Here is a 20,578-nt window from a genome sequence, read left to right as displayed (position 1 = left end):
AGAAGGCAGTCCACTTGTGGAATTTGAAACATCTATGATTTGCTTCAAGATGCCATGGTTGTAGACATCTTGATCCTAAAGGTCCCTCTCTGGCACTTGTTGCCCGATAACCTTTGCACGTCATGCAGGTCATTAAAAACCTCACAAGTGATCATGACCTGTCTCTTGGACAAGTCACAGCAGGACTGCGATCACCAAATCGGACATAGTGACCATCTTGAAAGACACAACTGGTTGCAGTCTGACCCCCGCTGTCAACATGAATCCCTGACATCTCTGGGTCGAGCGTGCCGTGACGGCGATTGCAACATAAAACGCAACACTGCACTCTCTCTACCTGTCTCTCACTCTCTCTCTCCCCCCCTCTCTCTCCAAGGTCACCTGTCCCATGTAACGGAGAGTGAGGGGGAGCACAGTAACCATGGCAACTGCTCGACGGGCCCAACTCCAGACTGCTCACCCCCCTCCCCCGACACGGCCCTGAAGAACATCGAGAGAGTCATCCGCCCACAGGTGAGTGCGCTCATACACAGACACACACACACGTTAATGAATGTGTTGCAGAGGCACCTGATGCATTATTGAACATCACAGTATCCACCTACAAGGAGCTTAAACACCTGCACTCACCCACACACACACACACACACAAACACACACACACACACACACACACACACACACACAGACACAGACACAGACACACAATGGTAAACATCTCTGTCTGTTCCTCCCTCTGATTGTTTCATTTCATCTGCTGTCTTCTCTCCGTCTCTGTCAGTCACTCTCATAGTGGATTAGAGTTTAGATTACCTGACTATCATGTTGTGTTTGTCCATCTGAATATCATATCCTGGGTACAGAAACCCAGATGAGCCCCTGTCCTGGGTCTGAGAGCTTCACTGTGCTTGTGTGGTTACTGCGAAAGAAATCAGTTGTGATCTCAGGGTTATAATTCAATTCAAAATCTCTTTTCTATTCAAACCTTTAGTATAATTCCATTTCACGGAGTGGGGCAGTATTTAAAGCGTCTGATTAGGTTGATTAGGTTGGTGAGTCCACCTGAGGGGTGCCTGTTGTTCCCAGCTTTTCCCTTCCTCAGGTTAGGACATGGATGGAAACCTCTAAGATTTATGTAGCACCAAATCATAACAATGTTATCTCAGGACACTTTTCAAATACATCAGGTCTAGACTGTACTCTTTATTAAATCAGTTGTTCCCACCGTGAGCAAGCACTGAGGCGACTGTGGTGAGGAAAAACCCCCTTTTAACAGGCAGGAATCTAAAGTGGATCCAGGCAAAAATGTGTATCTTGTATTTGCAGGCTGCATTTGTACTCGACTGACCCTTCACTCTTTGAACAGCAACTGTCCAATCATAGAGGCACCATGGGTCAAACATTGCATTTCTCTACATATTTAAGGGGTGTGCATGGGGTTTTAAGAAGAGCAATAATTGGTCATGAGTTAGCATGTAAATCTAAGTAAAGCTTGCTGACTAGCTGTCATTAATTCCAGACACAAACTCATTTTTTATTCACTGGGGTCACATTGGGATTAGTTATGTGAGGAGTTTGAGGAGGAGGATGCTTAGCTCTTATTACCGTCGTCAGAAAGAAATGAGAAGCTGCTTTTTTGTTGACTTCTATGTAGAATCAAAGACCTAGTGTTTCAAAAATACCAATGTTGATGTTAAATCTGCCACCGTTATCACTGTAAACTGCAATGCAAACGTGCATTGCAAGAATTCAAAGCTTGACAGAAGTAGCAACATTAAGTAAGGAGGGCGGGGCTTAGCGAAGGGTCAGTTCTCTACAGTCTTGTGCAAACCTCAAGCTGCAAACCTCTAGAATTGACTAATTGAGGCTTTTGAAACAACAGCCCATCACTTCCTCTTCTACCTCCTTCAAAAACACAACCAGGTACTTCACATCATTTTGACAAGAATGAAGAAGCAAGTGAGCAAACAACATGTGTTGTACAGTGGTGACATGCAGCCATTATCAAAGCTCTAACTAAAGCAGCTTTCACATATGCACTCCGAACTGTGTCCAGAGAATCAGGTCCAGACATAGTCCAAATGTACCGTTTCACACATGCAGCAGGCATGAGGAGATTGCAGAAGGACGAGGACTCTCGCCACGTCTCACCATGTTTTTGCAATCCTGACGTCACTGAGCTGCTCGGTTCATACATGAGGTTCACACGGCTTCAGGACTAGAGGGCTGGGAGGGTTAACTCTAAGCCAAAAACCATTACATTTTTGTTCACACCTACAGATTCTCTGGGCAGTTTCTAGATAATTGCAGAGTCGCTTCACATGTGTGAAAGGGGTTAATGAGATCCAGCGTGCAGCTTTTCCCACTTTTGGTAACTTTTGCCTGTGTGCTCGCTGTAACTCCGAAAAGGACAAGAGCCCCCAGTTCATTCACATTGATTGCTACAGACAGTACACATGCAGCTGCAGACGAGATGGTACGGGGTTTGCTGCAGGGACCACGCTGAGTCCCGATGTGATGACTCACTCCTGTGTGTGGGAGCTTATTTTTGACAAGTTATTGCAGTTGACTTAACTTTTCCGAATAATATAAACTTGTACTTTAATAAAACACAGGTTAACTTAACTCTGAAAAGAATGTTGGTTCTTCATTGAACCACCATCTGAAAAGATGCATTTTTAACTCAAGTCACGTATTGGTCATCATCAAAACCGTTAAATCGATCGATTAATCATTAAAGTGAAGGTATGACATTGATGCAGTGGAGGATATGGTATCTAACGTGAACCAGACTGAGAATCCAAATCCAGTAGACTGTTAAATTCAGAGTCTGGGCAGCCTGAAGCTAAGGTGTGTTCATCATCTACTGCTGAAATGATACAGAAATGACTCATACATACTTGTGTGGAATCTAATAAAAATTCTGCGATAGGATTATTTCAGGGAAGGGGGCTCCTGGGAAACCTGTGTTAAAAACAATGCATCAGTATGATCGTACCAGAAGCTGACAACATTATGTTTATTATAAATCCTATCATACGCACCTAAATGCTCAGAAAACTTCACCACATGAACTTCGCCGCTGTCTTTGTCACATCTGTAACAGACTTGTGCAATAAAAATAGAACAGATGAATAATTTGAATGGCGTCAAATCAACTTTCAGCAGTTCAAATGCAACAACAAATCAGCCTCATTAGTGATTTGAGACTTATTTAGTCGTCTCACTACTATCACTGAGAAGTTGTTATCAGACACACGAGCGCAGCACGAATGTTTCACACCTTGATAATTAAAGGCAGTTGTTTTCTCAGTCTGCTAACGATGTGCGACACTGAGAAACCTTCTGAAGTGCTTCTTTATTCTGGTGATGAATCATTAAATATGAGTTTACTGAAGCATAAGTGCAGGGTTGGATAGAGGGGCGAGATCATTATCTTGTAGAGCAAAATTTTTCAATAATTATTAAAGATAGACACTTATTTCTGTCTTTAACTTTGATTAAACACAAAACTTTAAAACTTTAAAAAACTTAAAAGTTTGTATCAGTCAAATAAGAAGCCACAATTCAGTTCAATAAATGTGATACTTTAAGTTTTCTTAACTTGAATACATAAGTATAACAGTAATGTTAAGTTTGACAAACCTAAGATAGCACTTTGACTAACTAAAGTGCTTACAAAGTTTGTCAAACTTAACATTAGTCTTCAGATCTACTCATGTATTTAACTTCAGTGCTATATTAACTTAATCAAACTTAATGTTACTATTCATAGCAATATGAGTGAAGTAGATCTGAATAGTGATTTAGTTTTGAAGTTCTTAACTAAGTTGAGATGGAACAGCTTTGCCCCTAGTTGTTTTCTCAGCTTTTCTTTCTTTTTTTTTCTTTTTTTTTACAGTGTAAGACAATAATAGTGTCAAGGCTCATAATGAGACTAAATGTCTTCCCACAACTTCTCCTGCCTGTAACTCTGTGAATGTCCTTTACTCACGTCAACATGTTCTCTTCCTCCCTCATTTCCTTACATCACCCCCTCTCCCATCACGTCCCCTCGTCGTGGTCCTATCTTTGGCACGTTAACTAATGTGCGTAACGGGATCGCATGCGGTGCCCAGCGGGCCTCCACTCGGCTTGAAGCGCACATAATCAAGGAGCACCAGAGTTCAATTTTATAGTGCCTAATTAATTCTCTAGAATTCATTTCATTTCATGTTAGTGCTCCCGCTGGCTATGTCATCAGAACACACTGTACGCCGAACAGCTCAGGCTAACATGCACGCAAACACACACATGACTGCTGCAGCATGTATAGAAGAGTCTGGTGTAGTTCCTCCTGTTTTCGGTGTTAGAATATTAATGTGATGCTTTCAGGCTCACACAGCAGGTTTTCTAATAAGAAATATGGATTGAATTTCACTGTTTGTAAACACAGTGATACAGTGTAAAGATGATTTGATCAGATTCTTACTGCCATCTCTCAAATAGTTATGTGGTTCTGAATTAAATCATAACATTTTCTCAGTTAGGTTGCTCTTGGACAAAATCAAATTGTACATTTTATGGGAATCTCTTTAGGGACTTTGATATTAAAATTTTCAAGAACAACTCTAATATATACACTTCACAATTTGGTGATTTAATTACTTCACTTTAAACTCTCTTTTATTTTATTTCTGTCCAATATTATTGCCTTATCCTCTACTATTGCATATCACAAAGATGAATGGTAAAGTAACAGTGAAAAATTTGACATAATGCAGCTTTCAGTCTCACTCTGCTGCTCATTTTAAGTCATACTGACAGAGCTTTCTCTTTTAATTTAATATGGCATGAATGGAGTATGTTTATCGAAGAATTAGTTTGATAATTTGGGAATTACAGTTAATTGCTTTCTTCCCGACAGTTTGATTGAAACCACTCATATGTCTGTACAGTAAATATGAAGCTACAGCCAAAAGCTGGGTGGCTTAACTTGGTTTAAAGACCAGAAACACGGGGAAATGGATTGCAGCTCTCCATCACTGAAAGATTACCAGGTGACAAGTGGAGACTCCAGGAAGTCACTGGCACTGGCCAGAAAAAATGGTCTGTCACATAACCTTTGTTGTTTTTACAGATTAAGCAAACAGAATATAAAATGTTAATTAGTGAGCTTTAGTGGTGCTGGTGGCTGGATTCTGTTACCTCTGGACAGATTGGACGGTTTAGTTTAGTCTGTATGCTAAGCTAAGCTAACAAGCTGCTGACTGTAGGTTCATATTTACCATACAGAAATGAGAGTGGTATTGATCATCTCATCTAAGTCTTGACAAGAAAACAAATGAGCATTCTTTAAACTTTGTAAATTTTTTTTAGTATAAAATTTAGATTAGATTACACAGGATTAAAACATACATTTTTGCACTTGCCTTAACAGGATGAACACCAGTTTAGTATTTCTGTCATTCTGAAAACATAACATATCGATATCTAGTTAGATAATATTGACCCTTCATTTTCAGTAGCTGACATGAGATCTGGAAACTAGCAGAAGTGAGCTTGTAAAGATGCAGAAATATCAGAATATTGCCTACACTGTTATTTTCAGTTCAAGGAAAAAAGCAGCAAAACAGCGACTGATGCATTTATTAAAATTTCAAAGTCATAGAAAATCTGTATTGGATTTGTATCAGCATCTGCGGTTAAAGCCTGCGGTATCAGTATTGCACATACAAAAGTGGTATCCAGACATTCTTAGTTTAATTTTACTGTTTTATCTGTTGCAAGTTGAGACTGTTTTCTTGAATTTTTTACCCAATGAAACTAGACTTGAAACAAGCAGACTTAATGTAGCCCAGTGGTGTAATTCTCTTTGAATATAAGCAATTTAAGACTAATGTGAGACTCAATGACTTCCTATTTTGCACATTTTCCACAGTGTGTAAACCTCCCTCCTCGAGACTCCCCGAGGCTTGTTGCTGCAAATAAAAATGTGTTTGAGTAATTTATCTCTTTAAATCCGGGCTTAAAAGAAATTATTCAGCTTGTGTGTCGCTAATGCCGCTGCAGCATTGACCACAAACCCGACACTGGTAAAATAACACATGTGATCTCTTTTTTTAAAAAAGCGTCAAAAGGGCACACAGACTAAAGTCCATGGGCTCAGTGTTTGGGTCGTTTATTTCTGTATCCCCTCCCTCTTTTCCAAAATGTCAGCTGGCCATGTTAGATCTCCACAAGCCCTTGATCACAGACATGGGCAGACTGCATGTGAACAGAAAGGGAAAACGAAATAATAAAATAGATGAAAAAGAAAGAGTGAACTGAAGAAGGACAGATGCTGCATTATGGGGTTATCAGTTTCATACCCACTGGCCCTGCTTTGATGCATGTGTGTGTTTGTGTCTTAAGAGTACATTTTAATAACGATTACTTTCCCAGGAGAGATTCCTGGTTAGACTCAACACATGAGATAACTCGTGTTTGCACCCACCAAGGCTGAAGCTGGTATCCCAGACAATCACATGGTCAAAATTCTTCTGTTTTTATGAGGACTGATTACCATTTCATACCTTAAAGTCTAGACATCTTCCCCTCAGACAGTTCATTTGAAATCCTGTACAAGGATTAAAGCAGCATTCAGATCAACATTAGCATTGTGTCAGAAAAGCGGCCTCTTCATTCGTTTCAATAAGGCGCAGCCCCATTCTGTGCATCTTATATATTAACATTACATTGGAGGCACAGAGCGAAGCATCTGTTTTTCTGAAAGAGAAAGCCCTGCTGATTTGAAAAACCAAGGACCTCGTTTAACAAAACATAAAGGTATTTTTCAACTTGTCTCCCAGGAGTGTAGCTTTACCTCGCTCTATTTATGTGACATAAACCAAAACTGAACTGTTTTATCATCAGCTATATTCATATATATATATATTGATTTTCATTATCTTATATTTTTATGGACGATTGCATGTTTTTGCATAGCACAAAATACTCAAGAAGATATGTAGTTCTGGAATATGCCCTTAAATATATATATTTTTTTAAATCTTTAGGAGTAAGTGAAGTAAAATGGCCATTCTGCTTCAAATTGCTGTGCTGTGTTTTAGCATCAAAATCATAGACTTATAATTAAAAAAATACAATGTCTATACAATATAGAAGGTCTGTATCTTATCTGATACTTGCAGCAGCTTATTCCTGTAGCCCCTGATTTTTGTTTGTGTCTGAGCACAGCCTTTATAAAACTTGTGGTTTAAGGGTTAAGGTCAGAACGATTGAATGAATTTCAATAGTTATTTTTGTTATTGGCATCCAAGTTCCATGAAAAGACCAAATCAATAACGCGTCTGTCCCTCTCTCAATACTTTCCATCTTCCTCTGCCTGTCTGTGCCACTCAGCTGCATTTGTTTCCACTGTGTGTGCATCTTAAAAAAAGTCTAATACAACAGTCCTGCAGTAAATTCTTCCATCATGAAGTTCAGTGTTTCTCCAATCGGTTTTAGAGAGCTGTTGATTCAGCTTTATGGTCATTCGGAGGATCTAGTTTGTGGTGCGTTATGTGTTTCTAATTAAAAAGCAATTTAGTGTGCCTCCATTGATATAAATATGATGGTCAAAACATTAGAAACACCTCACAGTATAATAACACAACAGCAGCTCAAATTACTGCCTCATCACAACCTCCCTGAGGATAAAATGTAATTACTATTTATTTACTCAAATATGGGTAAATAGTATATTTGTTGGGACTATAAGAGACCTGGAGGGTATCACTAGACTTATCCTTTAAGGATAAAAGAATGGTTAATGGAATTGCTAGTAACTGCAACTTCCAAGCTCACACAGGCTAATTGTAGCCTGCTTATCATAAAATGGCTGGTAAAGAAGCGGTTGGTTAAGAAAATTAAACATTTAGAAGCTAAACATACTTGTTTTTTATATTTTTCTCAGGAGTTAGTGGATGAAAGGGGCTAAAATAAAAGTTAATACTTAAAACTTATCTTTAACACTCCAGTGGGATGTTTGCTAACATGTTAGCCACATAAATGTTATATGAAGTGCTGTACAACACAGTACTATTCAAAAGCAGCTAAAATAATGTTGAGTCAACACCTCTGCAACAAATTCAACAACACTGAACATTTGGGATTATTAGAGACCTATCACTAGACTTATCCTTTAAGTTTAAGAGAGTGGCTAATGGAATTGCGAGTACTACCAATCCCACTGTGAATCAACATCTCGTTCTGCAGCTCACTAGCTCACACAGGCTAATTGTAGCCTGCTTATCATGAACTGGCTTGTAAACAAGCAGCAGGTTAAGAAACTTAAACATCTAAAAGCAGAATGCACCTGTTCTCTATATTTTTCAGTGGACATACTGGGGCTAAAATAAAAGGTAATTTTGAACTTATGTTCAAAACAAATAACGTGCTGTATTACACAGTACTATTCAAAAGCAGCTATAATTGCAGCCTCCAAAATAACCGTGAAAATGAGTCAGTACCTCTCTACATCAAATTCAGCAAAAATGAACATTATAACCTGCCTGCTGATAGATTTTTTGCTATTTATTTGCTCGAACAGGAGTAAATAGTGTATTTGTTGGGACTATAAGAGAACTGCATTACAGTAAATGTGGTCCAGTAATAGAGAACAGCTTCTCTGTTTGTCATTGTTTTCCAAGTGTGACTGCACGTCGTATCGAGGTACACACAAATACATGAATGTAGCATGCATTGCACAGATTCAGATCTACTGTCACGCATGAACACATTGCATTACATATGTATGAAACAGACAAGAATGTACACATTGACAGTCAGATAGAGCAGATAGCTTTCCTGACCACACAGTCAGACACACACTCAGAGTGGAGTGCAGATAAGGAAGACTAACTGGTTCCTGATGCTTTTCAGAGGCGTGGAGATTGTAGATGTTTTTCCCATGCAGAGGTTGAGAGGATGCAGAGACACACACGAGGCGCTCAGTGGTAAATATACAGAATATGACACAGCTGTCACATACAGTATGAGAGCATACAAGAGCTTTAAGAAGCAGGCTAGCAACAGTTTGTTTTTTCAGAATCCCTCTGGGGGATCTGCTCGAGGAATCTGAAAGACTTGCACTCTTAATTTCCCAAGTCATTGTGGTTAAGAAGCTCTTGAGCACAGCACTTAAAGGGCATCATACTCAATCAGTCTCCCCTGTATTGAAAAAAGGGGGTATCGATTTTAGTGTTTTTCTTGAAGTCGAGATGGTTTGTTTTGACCAGCACAGATCTAGTGAACTTAAAGGTGATATGTATAATTTTAACATCAGTGAAGAGTAATTTCGGGATGACAGCATAATTATAGTAAACAAACAAGACAATCGCAAAAATGACTGCCAGGCTCTGCCAACCCAGGGATATACTTTAAAAATACGCTGCTGGGCTAGATCACTTCGGAAATCTGTTAAAGGTTTCAAACAGTGAAGAGGTGCTATTCTCAGTTCAAATGGAGCCAAAGTTTGTAATTGTTCTTATGACTGGAGTTGGTGGAACAAGGAAAGACAAGGGAAAAACAACCAGGTCCAAACCAGGACTAAAATGAAAGTTAATTTAAAATGATACCTTAAATGATAAATTATTTAATAAAATGATGAATTTCGTCGTTTTAAAATGATGAGTTAAATACGAGCTGCGATGATTGATCTGTCGATTGAAAGAAAATTAACTATTTTGATATACAGTTAATCATTTCAGTCATTTTTCAAGGAAAATTTTCACTGGTTCCAGTTTAAATAAATTCTTAAAGACAATTAATTTCGAAAAAATAATTAGCAATTTAATTGTTAATAAAAATAGTCATTAGTTGCAGCCTTATATAAAATAAATGGAACTTGTTATAGATATTTCCATAGTTGGTAGCAATTGATGGTGTAATCAAAACCCCCCCAAAAAAACATATATTAATGAAAAACTCATTAAGCTGTTTTGCTGTTCGATAACCATTTCATCCCTGTTTCAGTGCATTTCAGTAGTGTAACTTGTCACTTTTTTTTCCCCTATCATAAAATCTGCAATTTTTTTAATACAGCACACGTGCACAGACAGATCACTAATCACTTTGGCATTTAGAGCTCATTAATCTGTTCACACTCATCAATCAGTGAGCCGCTGAGGCTATGTTTGCGCTGAATACACACACGATCACTTGATGATCCGTCTCTGACAGTGTTGCTACAGTCAGTTAATCTTCCAGCAAATTTGCTCGGATCTGTGCGTAATTACAGTACGTGTGTGTTCTGTACTGTACAGTTCTAGGAATAGATCTCTGCATTTGTGCCACCTCTTTATTGAGCCAATATTGTAGGCTGTGTGAACACACACATGGACACAATCAATAAACAATAACAATCATAGCAGCTGTTTGGCGTCAGAGAGGGGTGGCAAGAAAGGAGGGCAGAGGGAAGCAAAAGGAGTGAAAAACCATACGGCGAAGGAAAAAAAGATCAATTTTCTTTCACCTACCTTGGTCACCTCATTCTTCTCTTCATAGCTGGCGGCTTGAAGCACTCCACCTGAGCGTTTTAAAGTTTCTGGGACAACTAGGAGACCTTTATGAGTCTGCGTGTGAGACGGTGTGTGGTTATTAAAGAGGCTTGCTTGCCCATCTTAGCCCCAGAGGAGAGGTGTGGGTCATAACACTGCTAATTGAACTGACTCAAGCTAATGCTAAAAGCTCCCCTCCAGTGGGAGTTCCACATCTGAGCTATTTCCTGGTATTTCCCTCTCGTATCAAAAGGATTTCGATGTAGCATTTTGATGATTTCAATAAATCATGCAGTTCGTTCACCTCATTAGCTGTGAGCTGAGAGGACTGCTAGCTCTCACTGGCCTCTGCACTGCATTTTAAATTGAGTGCCACTATAGATCTAGCAGGAAAGCTGCTTTAATACTTTATAGCGGACAGAAGGTGAATTACTTCTAATTCAAATTGAGCTACAGAGAAGCCTCCTAAGTTCCTCACAATTTGAGTGGACAAAGGGAAAGACTGTTTCATTAGACTGATGGTACAGTAGGAGTAAATATGACTGAGTGGAGTGGTAGAAGAAAAAGATGTAGAAAAGTTCTTTCCCTGAGATTGCAATCTACAAAACCTCCAATGTTATCCAATTAAATTCAGCCCCCAGAATCCTGACCAACCTGAAGGTATGAGACCCACTGGTGACTTTAGTATATTACCTATAAAAGCTTCCATTTCCACACAACTGTTAAGATTGTAAGAATATTATATTTACTTTATTTACTTTTGTATTTCCAGCAGTTAACAAAAAGGCAGAAAAGAGGATCTTTAAAGCTGCATGTCAGCACTTTTTTTAGTCAACAGTAACTTTCCTGATGGAAGTAGAGCACACCAAGTACTTCAGTGGACAGTGCATGTGTGTCTGGAAAGGCACAGGCACACATACTGCTGCACAAGCCATGTTTGAGCCTTTGAAAGGGGGCACTATATATGTTAATGTCACCGAAATTGTCTCAAAGTGTGTCAGCACCTGAGAGGCTCACCTGAGTGAAACTTTCTAAAAATGTTTCTTGGGGGGAATACCGAAAAAGAAGCTTGATCATCAGAACAAAAAAAAGAGGCAAAGTGCAACAAGAAGAAAGTGAGAATGCAGAATCAAGAGCTGAATAGAAGAGTAAGAGTTTTGAGAGTTGCAGTTAAAAGTTTGTGTTAGATGTGGGGGGATTTCTGCTTCTTTTATTTTCTATTCTCTTGTCATCTCTTCTGAGCTTTTTTCCTTCTGAGTTATTTTTTTTGTGTGTGTATTTGCATCTTTTTGTTATTGTGTGAGGCCAACAAAATAAAGACATAGGGAAAAAACGTAGGCTACAAAAGGCATGTACGTTGCTCCAGTATCATTAACTCTGGGCTACTGTTCACAGAGGAGAACTTCTCACTCTTTTTAACTGGCCACTACAACTCACAAGTGATCAAGAACATTGCAGTAGGTGCTTCACCATACATGGGGATCTGCCCTCTGCTGAGTGCTCTCTTCAAGTTATAACCATTAAATCAATCAAATGATGTGATTTAAGCCTGATTATCATGAACTGGCTAAAGCTCTACAAGCTAAACATACTCTATTTTTTTTATGTTTTTCTCGTGAGTCTGTGGACCAAACCAGGCCATTTGTGCATTTAGATCTTTTTGTTATTGTGGGAAAAAATAAACAGAGAGGGAAAAAAGGGGGTGAATGGAAAAGAAGCAAAAACACAGGCCACAAAAGACGTGCATTGCTCCATATCCAGCATCATTAACTCTAGGCTACTGTTAACAGAGGAGAAGTTGCTCCAAAGCTGAACATATCAATTAAACCCATTATGATAATTACCTTTCAGTCCCCTGTTCATGTTAAATTACTAAATTAGTCAGCCAGTAAAGAGATTCAGTGGCTATGGCAACATTTTGCAATAAATAACCCCTGACTCTTTGGTACAATTAACATACATTCTGTTTTTTTCTGCTCCTGTTCAACTTTCATTCGTCATCAGTGGACACCCCCGTTCCCCAACTCCACATTTTCTGATCTTTAAAACATGATAATTTTATGATAATTGATTATCCTGTTATTCATAATTTAACTCACAATTCTTCACAGAAATTAGCGCTTTTCAATGCATGCAGGCAAACTTAAACTGCAAAGCACATCTCACCTCATCTTTGGTGAGGAAATTACATTTTTTAGCTAATGGGTGTGTCATTTATTAGCACCCAAGCGCGCACACACACATAACTAAATGTTAAATGGCGTGTTTTCCCCCAGGGATGCTGTTGCAGGCGGGGAAAATGTCTTTTGCTGTAGTCTAGTGAGCCGTGGAGAACCTGCTTGTGTGTTCTTGTGTGCGATTGTGTGTCTGCGCTCATTAATCCCCTTCCAATCGGCCATGACATGTTCATTAGCCCACTGCCCGTTTGCATTGTTAACGCTAAGCCTCAGCCAGAGCTACAGTACGTGTGAATGTTGTTCTACGTGTGTGTGTGTATGTGCATCTGAGCGCTCTTAATAAGCACAAGTCCAGAGAGAAGACGCCTGTAGTTGTTGGAAAGAAGCAGAAACATGCAGAGACAAGGCAGAGATAAGTGCAGGAATAAAGAGATGCTTATAGGATGAATAGGAGAAGTGGAAATTGCTATTTAACTCATTAAACATTGGGTGGCTCGCAAAAGAAAACACACAAGCACAGCATCAACCTCCCACTTTGAAACACCACATTTCAGCAGCTCCATCATTCTGGGTTGATTGCTGTCTCATCTAATTTATTTTGGGGCATTTTTTTGTGAGTTGTTAAGCCTGCGGCAAAATAAAAACTAAAAGTTCTGTGTTCGTGCAGGCACAATGCGTGAAGTGCTTTAACTTCAGTATGTTTGACAGTTTTTTTGACTTTACCATAGGTCGCCAGTGCTTTTGATTTGGCATGCACCAATACCAGGTTCAGTCCAGCTCCTACCAAAAGCTAACACACTGAACACACCATTTGTTTTGTTCTTTTAACAGTTTGTTACATTTAGTGAGAACCTTTTGATGAAAATAAAACATGTTTTTTAAATCATTGTAACAGCTGTACTCAGTATCAGCAAGTACCCACATGAAAGTACTCAGTGCGTCCCTACTTTTGATTAGAGAGAGGTCATAAAAAATGTGTAAATACACATTTTTTGTCAGCAAAGTCAGGGTGATTCTCTGTGGGTTTGTGCATCCTTGTCCTGTTCCCTGTTGTCTTTCTGGGCTGCTGTGATCTTGTTTGGTTGATGCACTGGTCCTTTAAACATCCCTGTTCTCTGCAGGATGCTGCAGCTCTTGTGTTATTCCCCACTGACTGTCTTTCAACCGAAAAAAAAAAAAGAAGTCAATCTTACTGCTGTGTCTGTGCCGCATTCTGGTCTGGTGAAGCTGCTGTAGTTGGGACTTTAGTCTCTGTCCCTCCCATACACTGAATTTCTCCTTGTAGGCACTCTCTGTGTGATTGATACCTTTGTTCGTCCACTTCAAGGGAAAAAAAACACAGAAGAACAAAGTGACCTTGAAAGTCACACAAGAGTTAGATGAGAAGATAGATACCACTTATATTGTATGCTAAATGTGGAACTACAGCCAGCACCCAAGTTTAGCTTAGCGTTAAGACTGGAAATAAGAGAAAACAGTCCAGAAAGAATAAAAATCCACCCACTTTCACCACCTAGCATCACTGTTCCTCTGCACCCTACTTCCTCTACATGGTCAAGTTAAATCAAAACCCACAGCACTCTTCAGATGAAACAGCGTAGCCTATCATCTTACTGCAAAAATTCATTTTATGTGATGTCCCCTTGTCTCTGTCTCTCCTGTTATTGGGTTTAGTAAAACTATCAGGATTTCTTCTTGCTACTAATAGGAGTTTCCAAATACAGCATTAATAGAATCAAAATGTAAAGATTCACACATTCAAAAAAACATATCAGTCAATCCAGAATTTTCATTCGCTGATGAGAGGAAATGAAAATATTTCACCCTTTCAAATTTGTTTTATTTTTCATGCCCCTCTCTCCTTCAATTTATTTCACTGCTCCTGTTTTGCTTTTTTGTTTTCTGTCTCACTTTAGTTCAGTCGATCCGAGGACTCTTTAAAAAACAATTTGAGTGCAGCATGCATGGAGAAGAGGCTCCTCTCCTCCTCTGCTTTCATTTCCTTTCATATCCTCTGCCCCCACTCTTTTCCTTCTCAAGGTTCGGTTTTTGTGCCTCGAGTCACACACGAGACAGCGAAGGTCTCATGAAGGTGGCCTGTCATGTGTCTCAGCATTTTGTTTTGCCTTTATGGTTCACAGTATTGATTTGCCTACATCCTCCGACAACACACCCGCACAGACACACACACACACACACACACACAAACACACAAGCAGGGCTTAGTCTGCCTGAGCTGTTTGTGCAGCATAGCAGCAGGTTGTTGAGAACTGCAAATGCCTCATTATGTAAGATGTGTTTACCAGATGCCAGTCTACAGTATCAGTTGTCCTCTGCCTCACTGTTTCTCTCACTCTGTCTCACTCTACCACTGGCTGTAAGAAAATCATTATTAATGTCTCACACTCTTATTCTTACTTGCATTAAAATTTTGCATTACATAAACCATGTAGAAATGCTTATATCTTATTACGTCACACACATGTTCAGGTGTCACAATGAGTGAGTCTGAATTTGTGAGTTTTTGTCATTCAGGAGGAAACTGCAGCGACTTAAAACCACTCTCTGCAGACCTTCACAGGGATCAGACTGCACAATATTTTGGCATTTCGAGATGATCTCTGGTCATAAAGTGATAAATTCTTGCTCTGACTTGACGGATGAAATGACAGACTACATGTTGGACCTCATTCAATCACAGCTTGCCGTCTTACTCAGCTCGTGGAGGTGATCAGTATGGTGCCGGGGACACGCCTCACCGTTCCACCTGACAGCACCAATAACATCATTCCTCTGTCGCTTTGCCATGTTTACGGTTGTGAGTGCTCCTACTGTGTGGGTCAAGGTCATGGAAGACCTTCAAGTTGTTTTGTTTAGTCTTGCCCGTTGCGTCCTGCTGTGGTCTCCGTTCGGGCACAACAGTCTCTGGTTTGCTGTTGTTTGTCCCGCCTGAGTCCCATAATCATTGAACCCTAATAGAGCAATGTAAAACTAAAATGCCACAAAGCATGTTTAAAGTAGGAAGGTCATTTCTTAGTGGAAGTGTTTAATTGGCAGACATAGTTACTGTTTATTTTGTGTATTTCAGATTGGAAGCCAAAATGAAGGTGCCTATGAAACACCTTAACCTTAATTTGTTAAATTAAAATGCAATTAAAAGCAAAAAAAAGGATAAACACAACAGTTTCTTACTAGAGTATATAATATTTTAGTTTCTTTATATAAACAATTTAAAATTTTTCATCTCTTTAACCATTGTCCTTCTATTCTTCCTGTCTCATATCCAGCCCAAGCAGCGCACCTCTCTGTCCTCGTCCCTGGACGTCCAGAGGCCGGTCAACCACAGCTGTGAGCCCAGTGAGGTGAGCTCGTCCCTGGGCTACGCCAGCTTCAGCACCAGCCCCCCTGCCAGCCCTCCGCTCAGCCCCAACCAGGAGGACTCTGCGGGCTCCAACGACGACTGTCAGCTCACAGGTGAGTTAACTCTTGAAACGAGTAGGAGTGCGGGAGAGCGTTTAGCGTTATAGGTCGTCTCTCAGTTAAAAGTGAGAGCGAGAGCCTGCTCTGCTGAGATACACTCTACTGTGACCTGTGACCTCCTTGCGGAGGAGGATCAGCAGAAACACTAATATCTTCTGAGGGTAATATCACAATATCAAACTCTTGCTGTCAGGACTTTGTCTGCAGTCTGGACACCAAGCAAAGCTGCTAAATTAAAAACTTCATGATAGTCATTCTATATAGATTACTAGATTTAAATTTAAAGTGAATTTTGTATATAATAGGGTTGTATCTAGCAATTATTGTCATTATTATCTCCACCAAGGAGGATATATTTTCAGTACCATTTGTTGGTTCGTCTGTCAGAAGGATTACAGAAATACTGAGTTGATTTTCATGAAATTCGGTGGAGAGGTGTTGCATTGGCCAAGGATGAACCTCTTACATTTTGGAGCACAGCCAAATCATGTACACAAATTATTTTTCACATTTGTAAACACTGCGAGATAGAGCAGTTTGGTCTTGGTGGAGGTTTATACTTCAATGACCTTCTACTTTTCTTAATGCATCAATTAATCATTCCTCAGAAAATTGTTAAAAAGCTCAAGTTTACATATTCAAATAGCTTGTTTTGTCTGTCCAAAAGTCCCCAAACCCCCAAACATTTAGTTAAATACCTTAGAAGACTAAGAAAAGTAGCAAATATTCACATTTGAAAAGCTTTTTTGGTTGAAAATAATGGCTCAAGCTTCTACATCCCACAGTGTCCCAGACTGCCTGTTCTAATATTTCACTGCAGCACCTGGGAGCACTGGTCATTATAACATAATTTCCAGTTTATTAAAACCCAGAAAAAAGTCCTTAGATTTGTGTTTTAGATGCTTTAAGTTGTTATTAATAACCAGATTTTGTTTTTTCAAATTTTATTTTATTTTTTTGTTTTGTGCAGTTCTAAGTATACTTGTATAAGTATACTTGTTTTTTTCCTTTCCTTTATTTGCTCCTTTGCTCGCTCGCTTGTCTGTTAGTTTTGTTTTGTTTGTTTAGATGCATGAGGGTGGAGGGAAGGGATGAGTAATGCTGAAACTCAATAGACTTTGTCGTTATTGTATGATTGCACATTGGTGCTGGTTTATGGTACACTGTATGGAAATAAAAAGATGTGGGAAGAATAACTGGAATCGGAAATATTCATCGTAACGTTGAGATGTGTGACTCTCACTGCCGGAGATGGGGGCTGTTTTCTAGGGGAAGCTATGACAAAGAGTCAACAAAAACAACTGAACAGATCGTGACAGGTGTCAAAAGCATCACTACATTACTGTTGTTTGTTGTTATAACATAGCTGTGTTTTTTAAGTCCCAAAAGCTCTACAAGCATCTGACACTCGCGTTTTGAGGTACACATATTTTTTTAAATGTCTGAACGCACACTAAAAGCGTTTTGACGAGCATCAAACTGCCTTGATGCACCTACTCTGACAAATTATGTTACATAACAGTGTGTCATGTTATGTCAAACTGTTATGTTTTGATGTAGGTTGTTGTTTATAACATAATATCCAGGCTGCCTAATACAAAAGAGCATGAATACCACCCCCCATTTAGTCATTATATGGACTGACCTGAAAAATGTCTTTTCTTTTTATCAACTAACAATTATTTCAGCTCTAGTTTGTTGTGTAAATTGAATTAATGCAACAAAGTAAATCTGTGTAGAATACTTAAAATCCCACATCTGTCATGTATTAGACAGCTGGTGACTTAGTGAGTGGTTGGGTTTTGTCGGCCTCATGCAGTTATGGCATCAATAATGCATAAAACACACATTTACTCTGAAAGTCAATGTATTGAATGTCTGTATAATACCTTTGACCTTGTGGTGCATGCTTTTCTAGACCATTTCTACAGCTGACTGTTCTAACGCTGCCCAGGCCATCTTTTTTCTGTATTCCTGGCGTAGAAGCCTCGTCTTTCATTCTGCATTTGTTGCCTCAGTGCGGGTGTTGTTTAAACTCTTTCAGCCTGGAAACCAAATGAAACTTTAATCCTCTTGCCCAGGGTCCCAGGAAATTGAAATCATATTTCTGCTCCTATCATACTTGAGACCAGAGCCAAGAGGCAGACACCTCAGAGGCTTGAACGACAGATGTTAGAGAGAACTGCTGGACTCAGTCGGACTGTGGAAGGAGCGTAGAGCAGATCAGGAAAGCTTTCAGCATTTCAAGGGGAATTTAAGATATGATTCAGTGTGTGCTCAGATCAACCAAAAATATACCTTAAAACATTAGTTCCAGCATTAATCTGGATGTTTTTCAGCCTTCAGTGCTGTTAGCCCAACCTGTTCCAGTCCAAGGAGGTTGAGACAAGCATGAAGAATAAGTCTTCAGGGTTTTGACCTTTAAATAAAGTCATGTGGGTTTGACAAATATATGGCAGCGCACAATGATTTATTAATGATAGACCTACTGGTGTATTTGCTAGGTTGAAGGGCATCAGGCCATGAAGAGAATCTCAGTGTCGAACAAAGGTCTGTAACATCCGAAACAGCCAAAGCAAAATTAATTTAAATAGGTGGTTCCAGATGTGATGCAGTGCCCCCACATGGCCACATTATTTATTTATTTAAGTATTTATGTATTTGTTTGTTTAATTTGTTTGATTGTTTAATTTTGCAGGGAGAGTGTACAGTTAAAAGTAATTGCACCAGAGTTAGCTAGCAGCTAATTAGCATCTGTTGTCCCTGGGCAGGTAGCTTTTCTAGCTAGCTATTTTGCTAACTCTCAGTTAAGCAAGCTAGTTAGCTTGATCACTAAAGGGACAATAAGTTCACACAGTTAACTCAAGAGACATATCATATCCATTCCATGTGAGTTAATACTCAGCAGAGGAAGTTAAATAGAAGTGCTTGAACAGCTTGTAAGTTCTATTTTCCCTTAAAGGTCAGCACTGTCAAGACTATTTTACTGTTCAGTGGTGTGAATTACACCAAAGTTTAACACAATGCACAGTTTTTCTTTGCCACCACGAGTGAATTCACTGATCACTTTGATGAATTGATTTTGCTGCAACATAAAATACTGAAGTGACAGCAAGTGCATGATTTTTACATGGAGATTTTATTTTATTTTTTTACGTATAAATAATGATATGTAGTTGTTTTTCTAGTTTTGCTTTGGAAAAGGAACATTTCAAGGGTTTTCAGAGGTGAAAACTATTCTTAACTTGTATATTGGTCTCAAGTCTGTTTGAGTGGAAATAGGATGCAAACAAGCACTTTCATGGGAAAACTCCACCGGATATCTTGAAAATGAGGCTCCAAGACATCAGCTAAAAGACGCTCTGTAAGTCCTGTGGGGAGTCTCTTTTACTGTCAGACCAGATGAAACACTGTTAGTTCCATCTAATGACATTCCCCCACTGAGTTTAAAAGTTTCTCATCCAAAAGGAATATTCCATGCAATGAACGAGGTGTTTTCTCACAAGGATCTCATAATGAGGGCAGTTATGTCTTAAATCAGCACATATGCATTTCAGTACTTTTAATTATTTATGTTCACAGAATAAAATAAATAACATAAATACTAAATAATGCAAACATGTTTAGCATTCACATGAATTTTTAACTGTCATTGTATATTTTGTAAACAATTAGATAAATGATTTTACACCATAAATCCTAAAATAATTACATTTTGTTTCCCTCGATCCCTGTTTGCAAACATTGACACAGACATTCATACACAGTACGGCTTGTTAAGTTGACAGAATAATTTTTAATTTTTCACTCCACTGGGACACATGCCAGACTTTGGGAACCACTGGTATACTGCCTTAACCTTTTGTGTCAATTGCTCGTCACTTGCTTCGTGTGTTACCATAGCGATGAGATTCCTCGTTGTCATGGCAAAGTGGTGGCCTTGGCGATAGTTTTCTTGTGACGCGGTCGAGAAATATTTCCTCCTCTCACCTGGTTTTCAGTCCAACTGTCCCTCGCTCACCCCCGCTGATATCAGGCACCGACAGAAGAGGCAGCGCAGGGGAAGTCGACCAGGCGGGAGGCATTTTCTGTGTGTGTGTGTGTATGTGTGTGTGTGTGTGTTTCATCAAGGAGCAGTTCAGAGGCCCAGCTAGACTTTGATCTGTGTAGTGCCTCGAACGAAAAACACTCATTATCAATCCACAGGTGCATGCGCACACACACACACACAGATGTAAAATTGAATGAGACATCTCCATCTACTATTCTCATTGAAGCATCGCCGTGGTCTTTGTGTAACAAGACTGGGTTATTTCCTTTTTTGAACCTACATATGAGTCTTGGATCTGACACAGACTGATGTCTTTTGAGGACAAAGACTGAAGGAGCAATTATTGGTCA

At 39.3% G+C, this 20,578-nt stretch overlaps 1 protein-coding gene across 2 annotated transcripts in view; it reads left to right on the top strand.

Annotated features, from left to right (window-relative positions):
- The window catches only part of anks1b (ankyrin repeat and sterile alpha motif domain containing 1B), a 297,352-nt gene that overhangs the window by 170,016 nt on the left and 106,758 nt on the right, over nt 1–20,578 (top strand). For both annotated transcript variants that reach the window (XM_084710483.1, XM_084710482.1), the window contains exons 12-13: nt 377–513; nt 15,985–16,171. In XM_084710483.1, coding sequence (XP_084566609.1) covers nt 377–513; nt 15,985–16,171 — 324 coding nt within the window. The remainder of the gene's footprint in view (nt 1–376; nt 514–15,984; nt 16,172–20,578) is intronic.

This window comes from Lutjanus erythropterus, chromosome 22, assembly GCF_056507025.1.
Source record: "Lutjanus erythropterus isolate fLutEry1 chromosome 22, fLutEry1.hap2, whole genome shotgun sequence".
Taxonomy (NCBI): domain Eukaryota; kingdom Metazoa; phylum Chordata; class Actinopteri; order Lutjaniformes; family Lutjanidae; genus Lutjanus; species Lutjanus erythropterus.
The sequence above is the reverse complement of the archived record's forward strand: the minus strand, read 5'-3'. Positions and strand labels throughout refer to the sequence as shown.